Source organism: Canis lupus, chromosome 14 (assembly GCF_003254725.2).
Source record: "Canis lupus dingo isolate Sandy chromosome 14, ASM325472v2, whole genome shotgun sequence".
In the NCBI taxonomy this organism is placed as follows: domain Eukaryota; kingdom Metazoa; phylum Chordata; class Mammalia; order Carnivora; family Canidae; genus Canis; species Canis lupus.
In genome coordinates, this window is record NC_064256.1 from 44,059,213 (window position 1) to 44,078,077 (window position 18,865).

Consider the following 18,865-nt stretch of genomic DNA (forward strand, 5'->3'; position numbering starts at 1 on the left):
CAAAAATCCCAAAATTTGACAGCAATTCTGTTAATTGGCTATGAGAAAACAGACAGTACCAGTGTGACCATAAAAGTGTAGTATAGAGGGTTCCCCTTTTTCCACATCCTCATCAACACCTGTTGGTGGGAATGCAAACTGGAGCAGCCATTCTGGAAAACAGTAAGAAGGTACCTCAAAAAGTTAAAAATAGAACTACCCTATGATCCAGCAATTGCACTATTGAGTATTTACCCAAGAGATACAAAAATACTGATCTGAAAGTTACATGTACCCCCATGTTTATAGCAGCATTATCAATAGCCAAATTATGAAAAAAAAATCCAGGTGTCCATCCACTGAAGAATGGATAAAGAAAATGTGATATATATATTATATATATAATGGAATATTATTCAGCCATAAAGAAGGATGAAATCATGCCATTTGCAACATCATGGATGGAGCTAGAGAATTGTATGCTAAGTGAAATAAATCAGTCAGAGAAAGACAGATACTGTATGATTTCTCTCATATGTAAAATCTAAGAAATGAAAGAAATGAACATGGCAGGGCGGGGGGCAAAGAAACAACCCAGGAAACAGATTCTTAACTACAGAGAACAAACTGAGGATTACTGGAGGGGAGGTGGGTGGAGAGTGGATTAAATAAGTGATGGGCATTAAGGAGGAAGCTTGTGTTGGACACTGGGTGTTGTGTGTAAGTGATGAATCACTAAATTTGACACTTAAAACTAATATTACACTGTATGTTAACTAACTGGAATTAAAACACAAACTGGGGGGGGGGGGGTAGTGTAATATAGAGCCCAGAGTTAAATGTCTTTTCCTTTTGACCCAATCATGTCACTTCTAGGAATCTTCTCCAAAATAAGATATAGAGCATTTACATCACTCCCAGGATGTTTTTTATGTTCAGTTAGCAACCTTCCTACCATAAGCAACTTTCTGATTTTTTACATGATAAGTTAGACTTGTTTGTTCTTGAATTTAATGTAAAATACAATCATACTCTAGGTTATCTGGATTCTTTGCCCCCCCCACCCCCACAGATTCATTTATATCATTTGGTGCAGTAGTTGTTCACTCCTTTTTACTGTAGTGTAGCATCCCACTGAGTGAGTTAAGCCATAATTTGTTTATCCATTTTCCTGTTGGTAGACATTGGGCTGTATCTGCTTTGGCTTTTTTCTGAAAATTTGTTGAAAAGTCTTTTCTCATTGAACTGCTTTGGCAGCCTTGTCAAAAATCAATTTGTGATAGAAGTTTATGGATCCATCTGGTCAATTTCATTAATCAATTTATCTCTCTTTGCTATCTCTATGCCAGTGGGTCCCAACCAGGGTGATTTCGCTCCGCCCTTAGAGGGACAGAGGGAAGGAGGCATTTGATAATGTGTGGATAAATTTATTCATTGTAACAATTCAGAGAGGGGGTGGCTATTGGTATCTAGTAAATAGTGGCCAAAGATGCCGCTTAACATCCTGCAGTGTAAAGGACAATGCCCACAACAAAGAATTATCTAGCCCAAAATGTTAAAAGTGCCAAGGCTGAGAAACATCGGTCCACACCAATACAACACTGCCCTAATTATGGTAGCTATATAGTAAGTCTTAAAATCAAGGGGTGTCTGAGTGACATAATCAGTTAAGCATCCAGCTCTCAGTTTCAGCCCAGGTTGTGATCGCAGGATAGTGATCCCAGGTCAAGAAATCGAGCCCCATATTGAGCTTCAAGCTCAGTGCAGTCTACTTGAGACTCTCTCTTCTGTCCCTCCCACCTGCTCACTCTCTCTCTCTCTCAAATAAATAAATAAATCTTCTTAAAAATCAAAATAAAATGACAATAAAATCAAGTAGTGTAAGTCCTCCAACTTTGTTCTTTTTCAAGATTATTTTGGTCATTCAAACCTTAGGATCTTGAATGGGAATTGCATTGAATCCTTAGATAAACGGAGAACCCAGTCGTCTTAACATTACTAAGTCATCCAATCCGTGAACATGCTCCTGGCTGCTGTATCAGTTGATAGTTTTTTTTTTTTTCCTGTAATGTCCTTGCCTAGTTTTTGTATGAAAATTATGCTGGCCCTATGGAATGTTTTGGGAAGTGTTCCCTTCTTTCTATTTTCTGAAAGATTTTATGTAAACTCAGTATTATTTCTATCTTCAATGTTGGTAAATTTAGCAGTGAAGCCATCTGGACTGGCAGTTTTTCTTTGTGCAGGATTTTAATTATGAATTAAATTTCCTTATAGAAGAAAGGCTATTCAGATTTTCTAGTTTTTTTTTCTTGCATTCATTTTGGTAATTTGTGTCATTAAGCATTGCTTTAATGACACTCGACAAATGACACTCTCCAAATTTTTATCATTCAGTTCAAAAAAGTTGTCTTTGATTTTTATTTCTTGTATAATGGACAATTTTGAAATTTGTGTCTTAATCATCAACTATTTGATGGTTTTCCAAACATTGTGAGTTCTTTATTTCTAATTTCATTCCACGCTGGCCAGAAAATATACTCTGTATTATTTCAATCCTTAGAAATTAAGGATGTGTGTGTGCCTGTGTGTTTATGGTCCAGCATATAGTCTATCCTGGGAATGTCCCATATGCTCGTGAAAAGAATGTGTTGTTGAGTGGAACATTCTAAAATGTTAGTTAATTTATTTGGTTGATAATATTATTCAAGCCTTCTGTATTTCTATTTTTTTAAAGATTTTATTTATTTATTTGAGAGAGAGAGAAAGCGAGAGACCGAGCACCAGCAGAAAGAGGGGGCTGGGAAGGGGCCAAGGAGGAGGGAGAAGCAGACTCCCCACTGAGCAGGAGGCCCAACACTGGGCTCCATCCCAAGACCCTGGGATCATGACCATGAGCTGAAGGCAGATGCTTAACCAACTGAGCCTCCCAGGGATTCCCTCTTCTGTATTGCTGTTTTTTTCTACTTATACTATTAATTACTGATAGAAGGTTAAATCTCTAACTATAATGGTATAATATTTAACTATAATTGTGGATTTCTCTATTCTTTTACTTCTGTCAGTTATTATTTCTTAAACCCTGTTACTAGGAACCTATATACTTATGACTTACGTGTATTCTTGATTAATTAAACTTTTGTCATTACGAAATGTCCCTCTTTAGTGCTTCTTGTCCTCAAGTATACTATGTCTGATATTAATATTCTCATTTGAGCTTTCTTACATCTACTCTGACCTATTTTCCCCCAATTTTTTCCTTTTATTCTATTTGTGTATTTATATATAAGGTCTGTCCCTTATAAACCATATATAGTTTGACCTTTCTTTTTCATGTAGTTGGACAATCTCTGCTTTTTAATTTGAGTGTTCATTTCCTTCATATTTATTTCACTTTTACAAATATGGTTCATTTTAATTCTACAATCTTAATATTTGCCAAGTAGCCCCTCTGTTCTTTGTTCCATTTACCCTCTATTCCTGCCTTCTTTTGAATTATTTCTTGAAATTCCATTTCATCACAGCTCTCAATTTACTAGAGACTCCAATTTGTTTTTTTAAGTTATTGTTTTATGATTTGTAATATGCAACTTTAATACATTACAATCTACTTTCTAATTTTATTATGTTATTTTACATACAATGTAAGAATCTTACAACATATTCTTCCCATTACCTCTCTTCCAACCTTTGTTATTATAGAGTCATACATTTTACTTCTGTATGATATAATCTCAACAATAAATTGTTATAAATAATATAAATAATTGTTATTCTTTATGTTTTCACTACCCAATTGTCACCTTAAAAAAATAAGGAGTGAGAAAAATAGGGGCCACCTGGGTGGCTTAGTCAGTTAAACATCTGACTCTTGATGTTGGCTCAGGTTATGATCTCAGGGTTGTGAGACCGAGCCCGACCTCAGGCTCTGTGCTGGGCATGAAGGGCATGGAGTCTGCTTTAGATTCTTTCTCTCCCTCTGCCTGTCCCTCCCACTCATGTTTTCTCTCTCTCTCTCTCAAAACTCAAAAAAAGAAAAAAAATGAGAAAAATAGATTTTATGTTTGTTCACGTTTACTATTTCCATGGGTCATATTTCTTGCTTTTTTGCATGCCTCACAATGTTTTACCATATGCCAGACAACATGGGTAAAAGAACAATAGAAACCAATGTAAATAATATTTGCCCTAAGAAAAAGGCATACTTATTCTTTTGTCATACACCAGTATGGGGGCCTAAATAAATCTAACCTGACGTCAAGCTGGGTTGGGACTTTGTTAATAGCTTTTATTCACCACTGACTCCAGATATTTTTAGGGTAGTATAAGGACCTTCTCTTCACCAGGACTTGAGCTTGATGCATTAATGATTTCAAGATCTCTTTAAGATTCGCTGTCCAGCTGCTCCCCTTCAGCACTGTAGGAGAGCTCTCTCTGCTCAACAGCTCAGCTTTCAGCTTTTTGAGTCATTGGGGGCTTCTGTAAGATCTCTCTCCATCCTGCTGCCCTAATTTGAACCTTTCACAGTCTCTAAGGTCTACGTGGTGATGGTCTGAAGTGCACTGGAGTGATTTCTTTTGGTTTTCCTGCTCTGCTCTTTGCATTCATTCTGTGGGCTCCTGCCTTGGACTAAGTGATGGCCCCAGTGCCTCAAGGAAAATTCTCTTCCCTCCCCTGCCCTGCATGCAGCTTTCAGTGGAGTGGACCACTATACTTAACTTGGAGATGGTGCCATAAGTCTTAAATAAAATATCTTGGCTTTCCTCCAGCCCTCCTGCCCTGCCCCAGCCAGAAGCACACTATCTATCCCCTTGCACTCAAGGCAAAACCCATGGGAAAGTGTAGTGCTCTCTGGCCAGGGTTCTAATTCACCCCTCCAGCTCCTATCCAGCCATTACAATTTCTTTTCATTTATAGCAAATTTTTCTTTCTCCTCTCCTTTCCCAAGTGGTAAAGGCAGCCACTCCTCTATTTTCTCCTAGGAAAGATTAATCACTTTCTCTAATTTTTAGCTTATTTAGCTTTCTTTGCATCCTCGACTCTCTGATAGGTTAAAAAAATCTATGATTTTTGTGGCTTATCTTGTTTGTTCTCATTTTTAAGACCTTGCAATTTTCCATATTCTAACAGCAGAATTCTCTCTCCACCTTCAATTTTAATGAATGCACTTTGAATAGTCACGGAATCTTAACCTCTTATAAATGTTCTCATACATGATTTTCAAAGTTCTACAGAACCTCCAAATATACCTTTTGTCTAAATTGATCCAGGAGATTCTTATTTGACAAGTTAAACTTGATTTTACTATTAATGAGAAAGAGAAAATAAAAGATGAAGCAAAGAAAAGGGAAGAGGATGAGTGTTTGTTAGGTGTCTGCTATAAGGTAAGCATATCAGATGTGTTTGCGGTGTTCTCTCTCTTAATACTGATCACAACCGTATATTACTGCCTCCATTTTATAGGTAGGAGGCTGAGGTCACAGAAACTAAATTGCCTGTGCTCACCAGGGTGTAATTCGACAGGATGGAATCTAAGCCCAGTTTTCTCTAATTCCACATCTTGTCTTTCTTTCCTAGAATGTTATATGCTCAAGACAAGAACATTTATAGGGAAGAGCAAGGAAGTCATGTAGTTAGTAGTGGGTGACCAGGATGAAGAGGTAACACAGAATCAGATCACATGAACCTTGATTCTAGTTGTAGATGTTTGAAATTGACCTCAAAGGCAATTGGTATCATTTTAATTTCCTGGATTGTGATGGGAAGATGAGAAAAGCTTTCCGGGAAACACTGGCAGAGACAAGAGCTGGTTGACTCAGTCTTCACACTGTGTGCACCACCAATCCAAACCCAAATGAACACATGATCTAGTAATAACCATGTGCTTGTTTGCAAATGCAGCTTAGAAGCAGATCCTGTAACTTCCCCTTCCCATAAGAGTGTACCCCCAGGGCCACTCCTCTGTAGGCATTCTAGAGCTGCTGCTGCCAAGCCAGGGTGGACTGGACAGACAGGAGGAGGGGCCAGAGCTCTGCCTAGAGGCCCTTGCCAGAAACCACGTAGCTGACCTTCTCACTGGCAACAGGCTGGAGAGTTTCCCACTGGGCTTTATGAAGGTAGTAATATGAGGCATGTAATTTCCTTGAAATCAAGTACAGAAGTTATAGCTGCTATTTTAAATACATGCTGGGTTTAAAATTTGCTTTCACATATTCCTAAATTGTGTGCCATTTTTCATGCAGTTGAAACTAAAGAGGCAAAGTCCCAAAACTTAAAAAAAAATTCCACATCGTAAAAACCTGAGTCAACACTTTTCCTTATGCTCATAGAGTTAATGAACTTACTTATTAATATTTTTGTAGCACAATTCAAACATGATAACCCTTCATTTAACTACTTCTCCCTGAGCAACAGAAGCTTTAAACTACATTGCACATACCTTAAAATTCTATGTGCCCTTTGGGAAAATATATGTGCTTGCTCCCTCTGTGTTTAGAAACCCCCATAAACAGTGTGGCGTGTCTGCCACTATTACCATCTGGTAGCTGACATCAATTCCCTCGCTGGTTTCCTCCAACAAGGCAGCCTTATATGAACACTTGCAGTAACATTTGACAGGCTTTGGTGACACAGTGGGGATTAGGCTCAGTTCCTTTATTTTCCTGCCTCTCTGGTAGAGGTTTCTCAGAATTCAGGAAAGTCTCAGATTTGGAGAACTCATAACAGCTTAGCTGGAAGGAAACAAGCATGGAAATGGAGATGAATTTGTTCTCCACAGGCCTATTCATTCTCACGTGCTGTGAGAGATAACCAGTGACCAGAGAGTATTCGGGCGCCCTTAATGACTTAGAGCTGCATTAGTCAGCATATTTTCAGCATGTTTTTCATCTTTAGTACACTTACTTAATCGAGCATCAGAGAAGCCATGATAGAATTAATATTCAAGCAAAGCTTTGGATTAGTAACCGAATAAAAGCCACATGGCTCCCTTGCTGTTCTGCTGAGTGTTGATCACCATTTTATACAGTAGCCAGATGTCCAGCTTTGAGAGCATGTTACTCAAAAAGAATAAAATAGCTTGATTTTCAGAAGGGAGCAAATGATGGATCAGATTTGTTTGTTTCACTGATGCAGGAGAATAGAAGAGCATGAAGCATGGAAAGACCACCAATGCAGCTGAGGGAAGTGTCACACCCATGAAAGAGCAAGGTAGAGGCAAGAACACTGGTTCAGGAGAGGAAAGACCTGGGTTCAAGTCACTCTTTGCTTTTAGTAGCTGTTCAGCCTTGACAAGTGATCTAAGTCTCCGAAAATCAGGTTTTCAATCTGTAACCTAAAATAACATATACTTGATAGAGATGTGATGAGAATTAACCAGAATATAGTTAGATTGAAATAGGAACTTAATAAAATGTAGCTAGATCAGAGTGACTGCTGTTTAGATCAGAGTAATGCTCAACATCAGTCAATGTGATTACGTCCCATTCAGTCAAAATGCTGCTCAAAGTTAATGGGACTTTGGCTCAAGGACCTCATAGCTCTAAATTTCTATTGGAAAAGACAAATCAATATAAGCCAGGACCTGGAGACTAGATAGAAATGCGTCCAAGTGGAGCAAGTCTTAGAACTGAATTGGCTGCAGGGAATGAGAGAAAATCAAGGTAGAGATAAAAAAGAGATTAAAAAAATGGGGTATATGTGAAAATGAGGATATAGCATAAATCAAATATCTAGTCAAGCATCAGAAGACGTCAGTGTCAGGTCCTGACAGGTGAGTAGCATATCATGAGAGGCATTCAGGCAGCCAGCTGATATTGGAAAATAGGGACAAACCTACCCCCTTTATTTTTTTTAAAGATTTTTATTTATTTATTTATTTATTTATTTATTTAGTGATTGAGAAGAGAGAGAGTTCATACAAGCAGGGGGAGAAGCAGGCAGGAGAGGGAGAAGCAGACTCCCTACCAAGTAGGGAGCCTGATGCAGGGCTCATTCCCAGGATGCTGGGATCATGACCTGAGCTAAAGGCAGACGCTTAACCATTGAGCCACCCAGGTACCCCAACCCACTCCATTTCAATGCAATTCACCCACATTCCTGGGAAGATGTTATTATCAAGGCCAAAATACCAGAAATAATTCAAAGTTTTATTTAAAATTTGATTGTTCCTTTTACCCTTGGAGTGGTATGCTTCCTGTTGCTCAGCTGCACCGTCTTGTCCACGTGAGGGACAACCGTTGCACACAGTGAGACTTTCACTTATGTAAATAAAAAGTGTTCGGGTAAATCCAAAAAAGAAAAATTGATTGTTCTTAAAACCACATATAACATTGTCCCTACAGAAAGGCCGGAATTTTTTGCTCTTTCTCAGAAAGATAGGTAAGTAACTGCTGTATTCTTCCAAATTTCAAAATTTGGCTGTCCTTGGCCATCATCCTCTCCCATAATCCATGTAAGGAATTTTGAGATTGTGGTGACACTGTATTTTATTTGCCACACTGTCTAAGGATGTTAGGCAGTGCTTAACACACTTCCTGCACATAATTCCTCAACATTCAGCTGGATTGATGGATGGATAGTTAAATGGATGATGGATAGCTGAAAACATTATCACTCCTTTGTCTAGATTATCTTTTTCTGCCTTTCACTCAAAATCAATCTTCTCTCTTCAAAGACCTCACTTTATCTCCAAAGAAACCGATCCTTGCTGCTTTCCTGATGATCCCACTTGACTCAGGTCTGCAAAAATGCACATTGTGTCCATAATTTTTTCTGTGTCTGTCTACCTTCATTTCTACCAGATTATGAGCTCCTAAAAGGTAGGGACAGAATCATATTTATGTTTAACTCTTTAACCAGGGGTTAACTTAATATCAGGCATGACATCGAGTTATAATTTCAAAACTAAAGGCATCAGAAAAATCTTGACAACAGTCCGGAAGAAATGACAAATCACACATAGAGGAATATCAATTTAGATGATAGAAAATTTCTCATTTGAAACCATAGATGTCAGAGGAAGTAGCGTAATATTCTTCAAGTATTGAAATAAAAAAAAAAGAAAGAAAACCTGTCCATTTCAAACCTATATCTGGTGATATTATCCTTCAGGAATTAAAGGGAGATAAATGCACTCTCTGACAATGGAAAACTAAAACAAAATGTGGTGCTATCAAATACATTCTTTAAAATTTAACTGAAGTAAGTTCTTCTAACAGAAAAGAAATGATAAAAGAATCTCAGAGCATCCGGAAAGAAGAAAGAACATTGGAAAGAATAGAAATATGGAAGTTTATAAGAGCCTAACTTTTTCCTTATGAGTTTTATGAAATAATATTTGATGATTAAAACAAAAATTAGAACACCATTTGTTATTTTAGACAATGATGCTTAAAAGCGGGGAAGGGAAGGGATGTAAGTGAAACTCAGGTTTCCACACTTCACTTGAAGCATTAAAGTGTTGATACCAGTAGACTGTTAGTCTTAATGTTTCTGAATGTTTTTATGCATGTTTATGTCTGAGATTAATATTTAAGGCAGTGGACTTTGACTAACTCAGACTGTCCCCCTTATCTGTATGGGCCACATCCAATCAGTTGATGGCTCAAATAGAACAAAAATAACCTCCCCTAAATGAGGAGATTCTGCTAGCAGATGGCCTTTATACTTGAATGGCCTGAGTCTCTAGCCTAACAGCCCACCCTGAAGATTTTAGACACACCAGCTTCCATAACCACATGAGCCAATTCCTTAAAACAAATCCTTTTCAATGTATATATTGGTTCTGTTTCTCTGGAGAACCCTGACTAATACAGAGATATGCTCAAACAGTCTCTAAATAAACGAAGATGGAATCCTAAAACATGCTCAATTGACTTGAAGGAAAGGCAAGAAAAAAGAAACAGAGGAATAAGAATCAGAAGAAACAAAAAGAAAACAAGTAATAAAAAGTCAGAGTTAAATGCCAATATATCAATAATTATCTTAAATGTAAATGGTCTAAATATATCAAATAACAGAGATGAAGAATGTCTACCCAACTATATGCTGCTTATGAGAAATTCCCTTCCAATTCAACAATATAGATAAGTTGAACATAGAAGGATGGAAGAAGATATGCACTGCAACCAATTTTTAAAAAGCATGAGTGTCATATTAATATGACCAAATAGACTTCACAACAACAAAAATTTACTAGAAACAAAGAGGAGCATTACAAATAATGGGATCCCTGGGTGGCGCAGCGGTTTGGCGCCTGCCTTTGGCCCAGGGTGCGATCCTGGAGACCTAGGATCGAATCCCACATCGGGCTCCTGGTGCATGGAGCCTGCTTCTCCCTCTGCCTGTGTCTCTGCCTCTCTCTCTCTGTGTGTGTGACTATCATAAATAAATAAAAATTAAAAAAATAACAGAATTAATATATCAGGAAGACATAATGATCCTAATTGCCTAAGCACCAGATGACAGTCTCAGACACATAAAGCATACTAACAGAATTGAAAGGAGAAATAGACAAATCAAAATAAAAGTTGGAGACTGCAACACTCCTGTCTCTGCAACTAGACAAAAAGTTATCAAAGAAATTGAAGATGTAAACAACACAATGAACAATATCTAACTGAAAAATATAGAACACCTCCATATACATTTTTTTCAAGAAATCATAGAATATTCACCAAGATAGACTATTTCTTGGGCCATAAGAAAAGCCTCCAAATTTAAAAGAATTGATATTATATAAAGTGTGCTCTCTAACCACAGTAGAACCAAACTAGAAATCAGCAACAGAAAGATAATAGAAAAATCTGTAAACATGTGGAAATTAAATAACACACTTTTAAATAACCCATGAATCAAAAGAGAAGTTTGAAAAAATATTTTAAATACCTAAAGTTAAATTTAAAAAGCTATAGCACATCAAAATATGTGGAATGCAGCTAAAGCAGTGTTGAGAGGGAAATTTATATCATTAGTGCTTACATTCAGAATGAAGAAAGGTCTCAAATCAGTAACCTAAGTTCCTACCTCAAGAAACCAGTAAAAGAAAGACAAGATAAATTCAAAGCAAGCAGAAAAGGAGAAGCAATACACATAAGAGCAGAAATCAATTAAATTGAAAATAGGAAAACAATAAAGAAAATCAATGAAACACAACTGGTTCTTTGGGGGAAAAAATCAATAAAATTGATAGGCCTTTAGCAAAACTGATGAGAATAGAAGGCACAAATCATCCAAATCAAGAATGAAATAGGGAGTATCTCTATCCTACAGCCATTGAAAAGATAACAAAGGAACAACTTTATGCTCATTCAATAATTTAGAAGAAATGGACCATTCCTTGAAAAACCACCAACTACCAAAATTTAACCAAGATGAAATATAGTCCTGGAATCAGTAAAGAAGTTGAATTTGTAATTTGAAGGCTCCCCAAAGAATTTTCTAGGCCCAGATGGTTTTAATGGAAAATCTACTAAACATCTGAATAGGACAACACCAGCTTATCATAGTTTCTTCCAGGAAGTGAAAGAAAAAGGAATACTTCCCAAGGCATTATATAAGGTCAGCACTAATTAGCGAAACCAGCAAACAACAGCACAAAAGACAGTATATCTATCTCTTTGTTTATTTCATGTACATCTGTAATTATTTCTAATAAACAAATAACATTATCTCTCTTTTCAATAAGCACTTATTAAGTATTTGGTAGTTAATTCCTGAAATGTTGAATGTTTTTCATTTTTAATCCAATGAGAATAAATGATATCAGAATTTATTGATTAATTCAAATAATCTTCTGTTACCTAGAGCTAAAAGGTATTCAGAACTGCCCAAAGCAAAGACATAGACATTTATTTACCAGAAAATATTGATCTAAAACAGTTATTTCTCCTCTCTAATGGCTGAAAGAGACAACCAAAGAGATCTAGCAAGATGTCTGGGATAAAACCAGCCTGCAAATTTTCAGTGAGCTTGCTTTCACACACACTCTCTCTCTCTTTCTCTCTCTCTCTCTGTCCCTTGATTGGGAAACTAGAGTCCCATCACCCCTCAACACAGAAACTGCCTTAGATTGATTTTGGAAGGCAAATATTTCAAGTGCACACTTGATAGGCTATTGACTAAAATAAATTGTCTGGAAATGTTCATCACTGTGATCATTCTCATTCGTAAAGATTGAATATTTGTGATTAAAATGAAAATATATTCATTTAAAGCTAGTTACCATTAGCCATCCATCAGGAATGAAGCCAGAAGCCAATTGAGCCACACATCAGGGGCTCTTGGACCTACAAATCATGTCATGGACACAATGGCTCCTTGCACTTTACACTCGGAGCTTTGTAGGCCAAGGGGTCTATGACTTCAACACTGCACATATGTAGCTGTTATTTAGAGCTCTCTGAGGTATAGATTTACATTACCATCTGCCATCTCAGTTGCTGTTTACATCTGCCTTAAAAGGAGGAAGGGGGTTGGGCATAATCAATTAAAGTGTTTGTAGAAAGCCCTGGGAAAAAAACACCACCACCACAACACCCTGAACTTGGGATAAGTACACATGTCCATCCAAAAAGGAAGTAAGCAATTCATACTCTCTTCTTTCTTTGAAATATTCCCTTTGAGTTGGGGAAATTAAGTGACAAAAGAGTGTTTTAAAATTCCTAACACTTCAGCTTTTCTGAAGAGCTTCAGAAATATTCTCAACTATATATGTTTTAAAATTTATTCATAAATGTATTGGTAAATGAGACGTAATATAAATTTAACACTTTTGCTCTGTGAAAGACTCTGTTAGGAGTTTGAAAAGACAGACCATAAACTGGGAGAAAGCATTTGCCAAGCTATATTTCTTATAAAGGACTAGTATCTAGAATACATAAGAAATTCTTAAAACTCAACAGTAAAAAAACAAACAAACAATCCAGTTAGAAAATGAGCAAAAGACATGAAGAGACATTTCACCAAAGAAACATAAAGATGGTAAATAAACTCACAAAAAGAGGTTTAACATCATCAGTCTGCAGGGGAATACAAGTTAAAACCACCATGAGATAGCACTATATGCCTAGAAGAATGACTTTAAACAATTATAATAACACTGAATACTGGCAAGTAGGCAGAGAAACTGGATCACTCATAAATGGCTGGTGGAAATATAAAATGGTGGAGCCACTTATTATTAGTGGAGCCACTTTATATTTCCAGTGGAGCCACTGGAAAACAGTTTGGCAATTTCTTATAAAATTAAACATGCAACTGCCATACTAGCCACCAATTGCACTCCTGGACATTTATCCCAGAGAAATGAATATTCACATTAATATAAAAGTCTATACATGAATTTTTTAACAACTTTATTTGTAATAGCCAAACACTAGAAACAATGCAGATGCCCTACAACAGGTGAATGCTTACATGTTGGTACATACCATGGAATATTAGGCAGCAATTAAAAAGGAACAACTTGGATGAATCACCGGGAATAATGCTGGGCTGGGGCAGGGGGCCGGGGGGGGCGGGCGGAGAAGTCAAATCCAAAAAAAATTGTACTGTATGATTCCATGTATAGTAACATTTTAGAAATAACAATATAGAAATGGAGAACGGGTTAGAGGTTGCAGGGGTTAAGGAGTGGGTGGGAGCTAAGAGAATAAGGAATGGGATGGGAGGCAGAGCAACATGAGTAATTCTTGTGGTGATGGGACTGTCCTATATCTTGACTGTATCAATACCAATATACCAGTTGAGATACTGTCCTCCAGTTTTACAAAACTGGTACCATTGGAAGAAATTGCTTGAAGGGTACAGGAGGCTTCTCTGTATTGTTTCTTATAACTGTGTGTGAATCTAAATTATCTCAAAAAATGTTTAATATTAAAAAAGAAGTGAAGAGTTTAGGAAATAAAGTGTATTTTTTCTACTCAAGTTTGGAAATAAAGATGCTGCTAACCCACTGGCCAAAAAGGCTGTTGATAAGAAGATAAAGCAGATGGTTGGGAACAGAGAGCTGCTTCTAGGGACTTTCTCTTAGCATCCAGAGCCCCCCTTTCTAGCCAGGAGCATTACTTTTTGGTAATGCTTTCATCTCTTACAAGGATGTTCCACTAAGGACCAAGACAAACTGGATCCAACAAGGAAGCCTGCTCCCTGCCAATTTGTGACTTTGGCCTCTGAATAAATTCTAATCCTGGGAGTCAACCTCAGGATGAGTTTAATACCATCCCAGCCCTATTTCTGGGATGCTGGAAAATGGAAAGGGGGAATGAACCACTCAATACTGGTGACTAACAGGTGTTGAAGCCAGTGAGGAACTTCTCAAGATCTGCCCTGCATGCAGCCTTTGGAAGGTGAGGAACCCACATGCCTGGATTCCACTCATACCTCTTCTGTGAGTACTAGCTGTTGGGTATCACTGGCCCCTGATCTTCTGGCTGCCCTCAGGGGACTTAAGCCCCTCCGGCTGATCCCTACTTCATCCCCTACACTAACCTTCCAGCTCTTCATGCCCAGATCACTGATTCTAAACTGCTCCTCTGATCAGCATAGGACATTTCCTCCAGTGAACTTGCCCCAAACACAGAGCCTGCCTCTCCGTATGACAGCACAGCACACTCACAGCCTTGCTTCAGCATCCTGGAGTGAATTCCTCATATTAAAACATTTGATTTCATTCCTCTGAAGCAACAACTTTTTCCTGGCCTCCACACCCCAACCTAGATGGTGATGGCTGCTTTCTTCTCTCTGGGCTGTTCTCTCCAAAATGCTCTTTTTGGTCAGCCGTACTACCAATTGGTTAGGAGCATGGCCTCTACCTCCGATTGCCCAGTTCAAACTCTAGCCTTACCACTTTCTAACAGTGAGGTCTTATGCAGATGATTTATCAAGTCGGCCCCCCATCAGTGAAATGCGGATGATGACGGCCTCTTCTCTGGCAAGAGTGTTACAAAGATGAAATGAGTCAGTAGGTGTAAAGAAGGGTGCCTCGCACATGGGAAGCCTTAAGTAAATGCCAGCGATTGCTATTCTTCTCACCCTGATACCTCTGAGAGGCCCAGGTGGTGAGTGAAAGTGTCTTGAATTTAATCTCAAGTAGATTTGAGGGTTAAAATTAACTGTGGTGTCTTTTGGGCAAGTCACGTAATCTGTGCCTCACCTTCCCTATTTGCAGTCAGGCCAAACAACAACAACAACAACAACAAAAAAAAAACCCTACTCCATAGGGTTGTTTCAGAGATTGAAGGGTCTAGCTGGCTTGTCTGATCTCTTCAGCCTTGCACACGAGGTACTCAAAGCACAATTCTGTATTGTGTTTTCAAAATAGACAATTATTGCAGTCGGGAGCAGCAGCTAGATCAGTCCTCCTTCCCTCTCCATCCCCCTTGCCCTGGCGCCTGTGAAACGGAGCATCCCCATGGCAACAGAGGCAGCTGGTCCCTTGATAAGAGGAGCTGGAGCCGGGCTGCAGCCACTGCTGCAGAGAAGCCGGCCCAGCTTCAGGGAGGAGGCTTGCCCTCCCCATCTCTCGCCTTATCCCGGCACCTGCGCTGATTGGTAAGTGCTTCAGATTTTTACTCCAAAAACTTTTGTGGCAAGAAAAGCAAATTTCCAATAAGTCACAGCTTCTCTATGGTTGCTGGGACAAAGAGGTCTGCTGCTGGTGAAGCAAGGGGAGGGGAGGGGGTGCCGGGGCAGGGGTGTGTTTTGTGGAGCCAGGCTAAACTGGGGCTAGGTGGGGAGCAGGAAAAGTCGTCACCTTCAAGACATGTTTTCTAAGAGAAGTAGAGTCCCGGATTTCGTGAAAATCACAGCTCTCAAAAATTAGGTTACTAAATTTCGAGAACGGTGGTGTATCCGCATATCCGCACAGTGTGGGAGGCTTATCTTCTAAGGCTGGGGAGAATGGGCTTACCAAAGAAACCTTTCCATGCCCTACTTCAAGTAAGAGTCACTCCTCGAGGAATACTGCAAATTTAGTCTTTTAATGAACAAACTTGATTTTACACCGTAGTACTTTTTGACCTGAATTAAATCCTCTAGTTAGAAAGAGATGTGACAAAGGATATGAATTTTACATAATCAGACGCCACATTGAGCTGTGGACATAACCTTCTCATTTTTTATTCCATCAAGTAAATCCAGAGATGATTACTTTGGGGAAATTCTTTAGAGTTTTTTAGAATTTCATCATGACTAGGCGAAGTGTCAGCTCGCTCCTGAGAGTCAGTAACACCATGTTCCCCAGACTTGGAAAGGGGTGTCCTGCCCTTGGCTTGTAACTTGGATTGCTCTAATCTCATTATTAGCTTCAGAGGAAGCCAGAGATGGGGCAAGGACCTGGTTCCAGTGGTTCAGTTGAGATATACATGTTGTAAACCCAAGGGGAGGGCAGCGAAAACAAACAAAGCAACCTACACTTCTTCAAGTGCCAGCATGCGCAGCAATCTGGGTTGGAAGCTTTACACACGCTGTATCGTGAATACTTTCAATCCTGGAGAAGAGCCACCATCAGCCCATTTTACAGATGTGGAAACTAAGTTTCCAGGAGGACGTACCACTTTCCCAAGTTCGCTCAGCTAGGGAGTGGCGCAAGTAACCAAACATTTGCTTCTTCCACCCCATATTGCACCAAATGCTTGCAGTCAGTGACCTTGAGTTAAACTTCATATTCTAACATCCAACCAAGAATCCTACTGGGTATTAAGAGAAAGGACAAAGTGGCCAGACCCACTTCTGACCTCAGACTGAACTGACCAATGTTATTTAGCTGAGGAACTGGTATAACTGCCCTAAAGGAGGAGCTGGCGCTGCGCTCCTGGAGGCGGCTCCCCCTTCGGCTTCAGCAGCCTGCCTTGGCCGGTCTGTCCTTCCACAAAGTGGTGGAGGTCCTTCCCAGGCCCCTGATCTCCCAGTTCCTGTTCTCAAAAGAGAAAGTGACTCTTATCATTAAATGCACAGCTGACCTTGTGTACTGTGTGATGTCAGTTAATAGATCTCCTCCCTCAGTGGTATTTGCATTTGCAAGTGTCTCTCTGTGGGGGGAAAAAAGACTTGTCCCTTGTGAAAAGTAAAAATTAGCAAGAGGAAATTGCTAGAGTTTAGTATCAGGCTCCTGAAAACCTCAGACCCCTGAAACCACGTCGTTGGTTAAACCTCAGACCCCTGAAACCACGTCGTTGGTTTCCTTCTTGTACGTGCTACACCAAGCCACCCTCACAAGCCACCCTCACGCTCTCAAACATTGAGAAAGTTAGTACAGATCCACCAGCCTTTACTCTCTAATGGAGAAATCTGAAAAAATTCTGAAAACCAGAAGTTTGTTGTTGTGGTTAAGTTCAACATAAATTTGTTCGGTAGCAAGACCTGAGCTGAGAGGAGATGAATCTTGGTGTGGTCTTTAATCACATCATTTGGTGCAGGCGTTCAGATTTTTGCTATGGAAGTAGTGCGTGCGATTGTGGTGATTCCTGCTTCCCTCTGAAGGGTGTCACAAATGTCCCGATTTCCACAGCTCCTGTGGCTCCGGGCTTCTCAGGTGAGGGTAGGCAGCCTGATACCATCCAAACCATCACTGTGTGAGTGTTAAAATTCAGAGACTACACTGAACACCCAGGAAACAGCACGAGAACGAATGTTAACCTTTGCAGGAGAGAACAGTTTATGTTCAGTTATGTAATACCCACAAGGCACCTTGACAGTCCCCAGCCTCCTGGGTGGAATCTGAAGACCCAAGGGACCAGGTCTTTGGGTACGAAAGAAAGAGCTCGAGCTTCAGAAGTTCCCAAATTACAGCAAGTTGTTCTGGGAGATGATGAAAACTTCCAGGGCAGCAAGACGAGGGAGGGCAGGGTCCCCTGGCCTGGGCTTGGGGTGGGGAGGCTGAATTAAGGAAAAGAAAGCATGGATAAGGTCAGGAATCATAGGTGGAAATATTCCACTTCTTAGCTCAAGAATTAGACTGGCTGGTGTCTTACAGTGGCTCACTCTTAAAGAGCACCTCTTCTTACTGAGGAGAGGAATGTGGAGGGGATAGGGAGACCCAATTATCTTATACTAACATTCAACACGCAAGTAAGAGGACAGTTACTAATAAGGTGATGCTAAACCAGACCTCTCTCTCCTAGAGTATTTGTTCCTTTCTTTGTGTGCAGCTTTTCTGCCCAGGAGACCTTAGTGACATCATCTACGATATAAGTATCTTTTAATCCCCTGGGCAAAACGTGACCCCGCCAGCACAGGGTATTTTTGTGCTATAAAAGTCCCAAATCTGCAAACCATCTCTCAGCCCTGTAGCCAACGGAGGCTTGCCAGTCCATCACCAGCATTCTTGCAGTCACACTGGTTGAAAATAGTGTTGTTTCCCCCCCCGTGGACACTAAGGGGCTATCTTGGGAAATAAGCACGTCTCCTCGCCTTGTCCAGGGACTTCCACACTTGCACAATTCACTTGCCAAGGGCAGGCTTCCCTCTCTCAAGTCCAGGACTCTGAAAGCCGTTTTGTTCAGATGAAGCCTGGCCCTCCTGTGGCCCAGCATCTGGATGAAAATGAAAGATTTGATTTTTTTTTTTGGTACTTTTTGGTTATACAAGCAGGTCTTCATTCGCTAAGTCACATGCTATGGTAACACTAATGTTACAGAACAATGACTGCCATGTACTCAGTACCTGCAACGTGCGAAGAAGGGAGCTGTTCTGTTTAACCTTTATGGTAACTGTCAGGTACATACTATTATCTCTATGTTACAGATAAGAAAAGGGAAGGTAAGAATGGGATAGGGGGACAGACAGGGACCTACATTCCTGGGTGTCCATCTGTGGGTGCACCACAAAGATGCTAGCCTTTGCTCATTCTATCATAACAGCTATAGCTTGTAGGCAGAAAGGGCAAATA

At 39.6% G+C, this 18,865-nt stretch overlaps 1 protein-coding gene across 4 annotated transcripts in view; it reads left to right on the forward strand.

Annotated features, from left to right (window-relative positions):
* PPP1R17 (protein phosphatase 1 regulatory subunit 17) overlaps positions 1-18,865 on the forward strand; it is a 43,739-nt gene that overhangs the window by 8,673 nt on the left and 16,201 nt on the right. Inside the window, exon 1 of one of the 4 annotated variants that reach the window (XM_049093776.1) lies at positions 15,326-15,528. The exons of 2 other annotated variants lie outside the window; for them this stretch is intronic. In XM_049093776.1, the coding sequence (XP_048949733.1) occupies positions 15,389-15,528 (140 nt within the window). In that variant the 5' untranslated portion in view covers positions 15,326-15,388. Of the gene's footprint in view, positions 1-15,325; positions 15,529-18,865 lie in introns of those variants that run through there. One more of the 4 variants, XM_025464553.3, reaches the window with a different exon arrangement.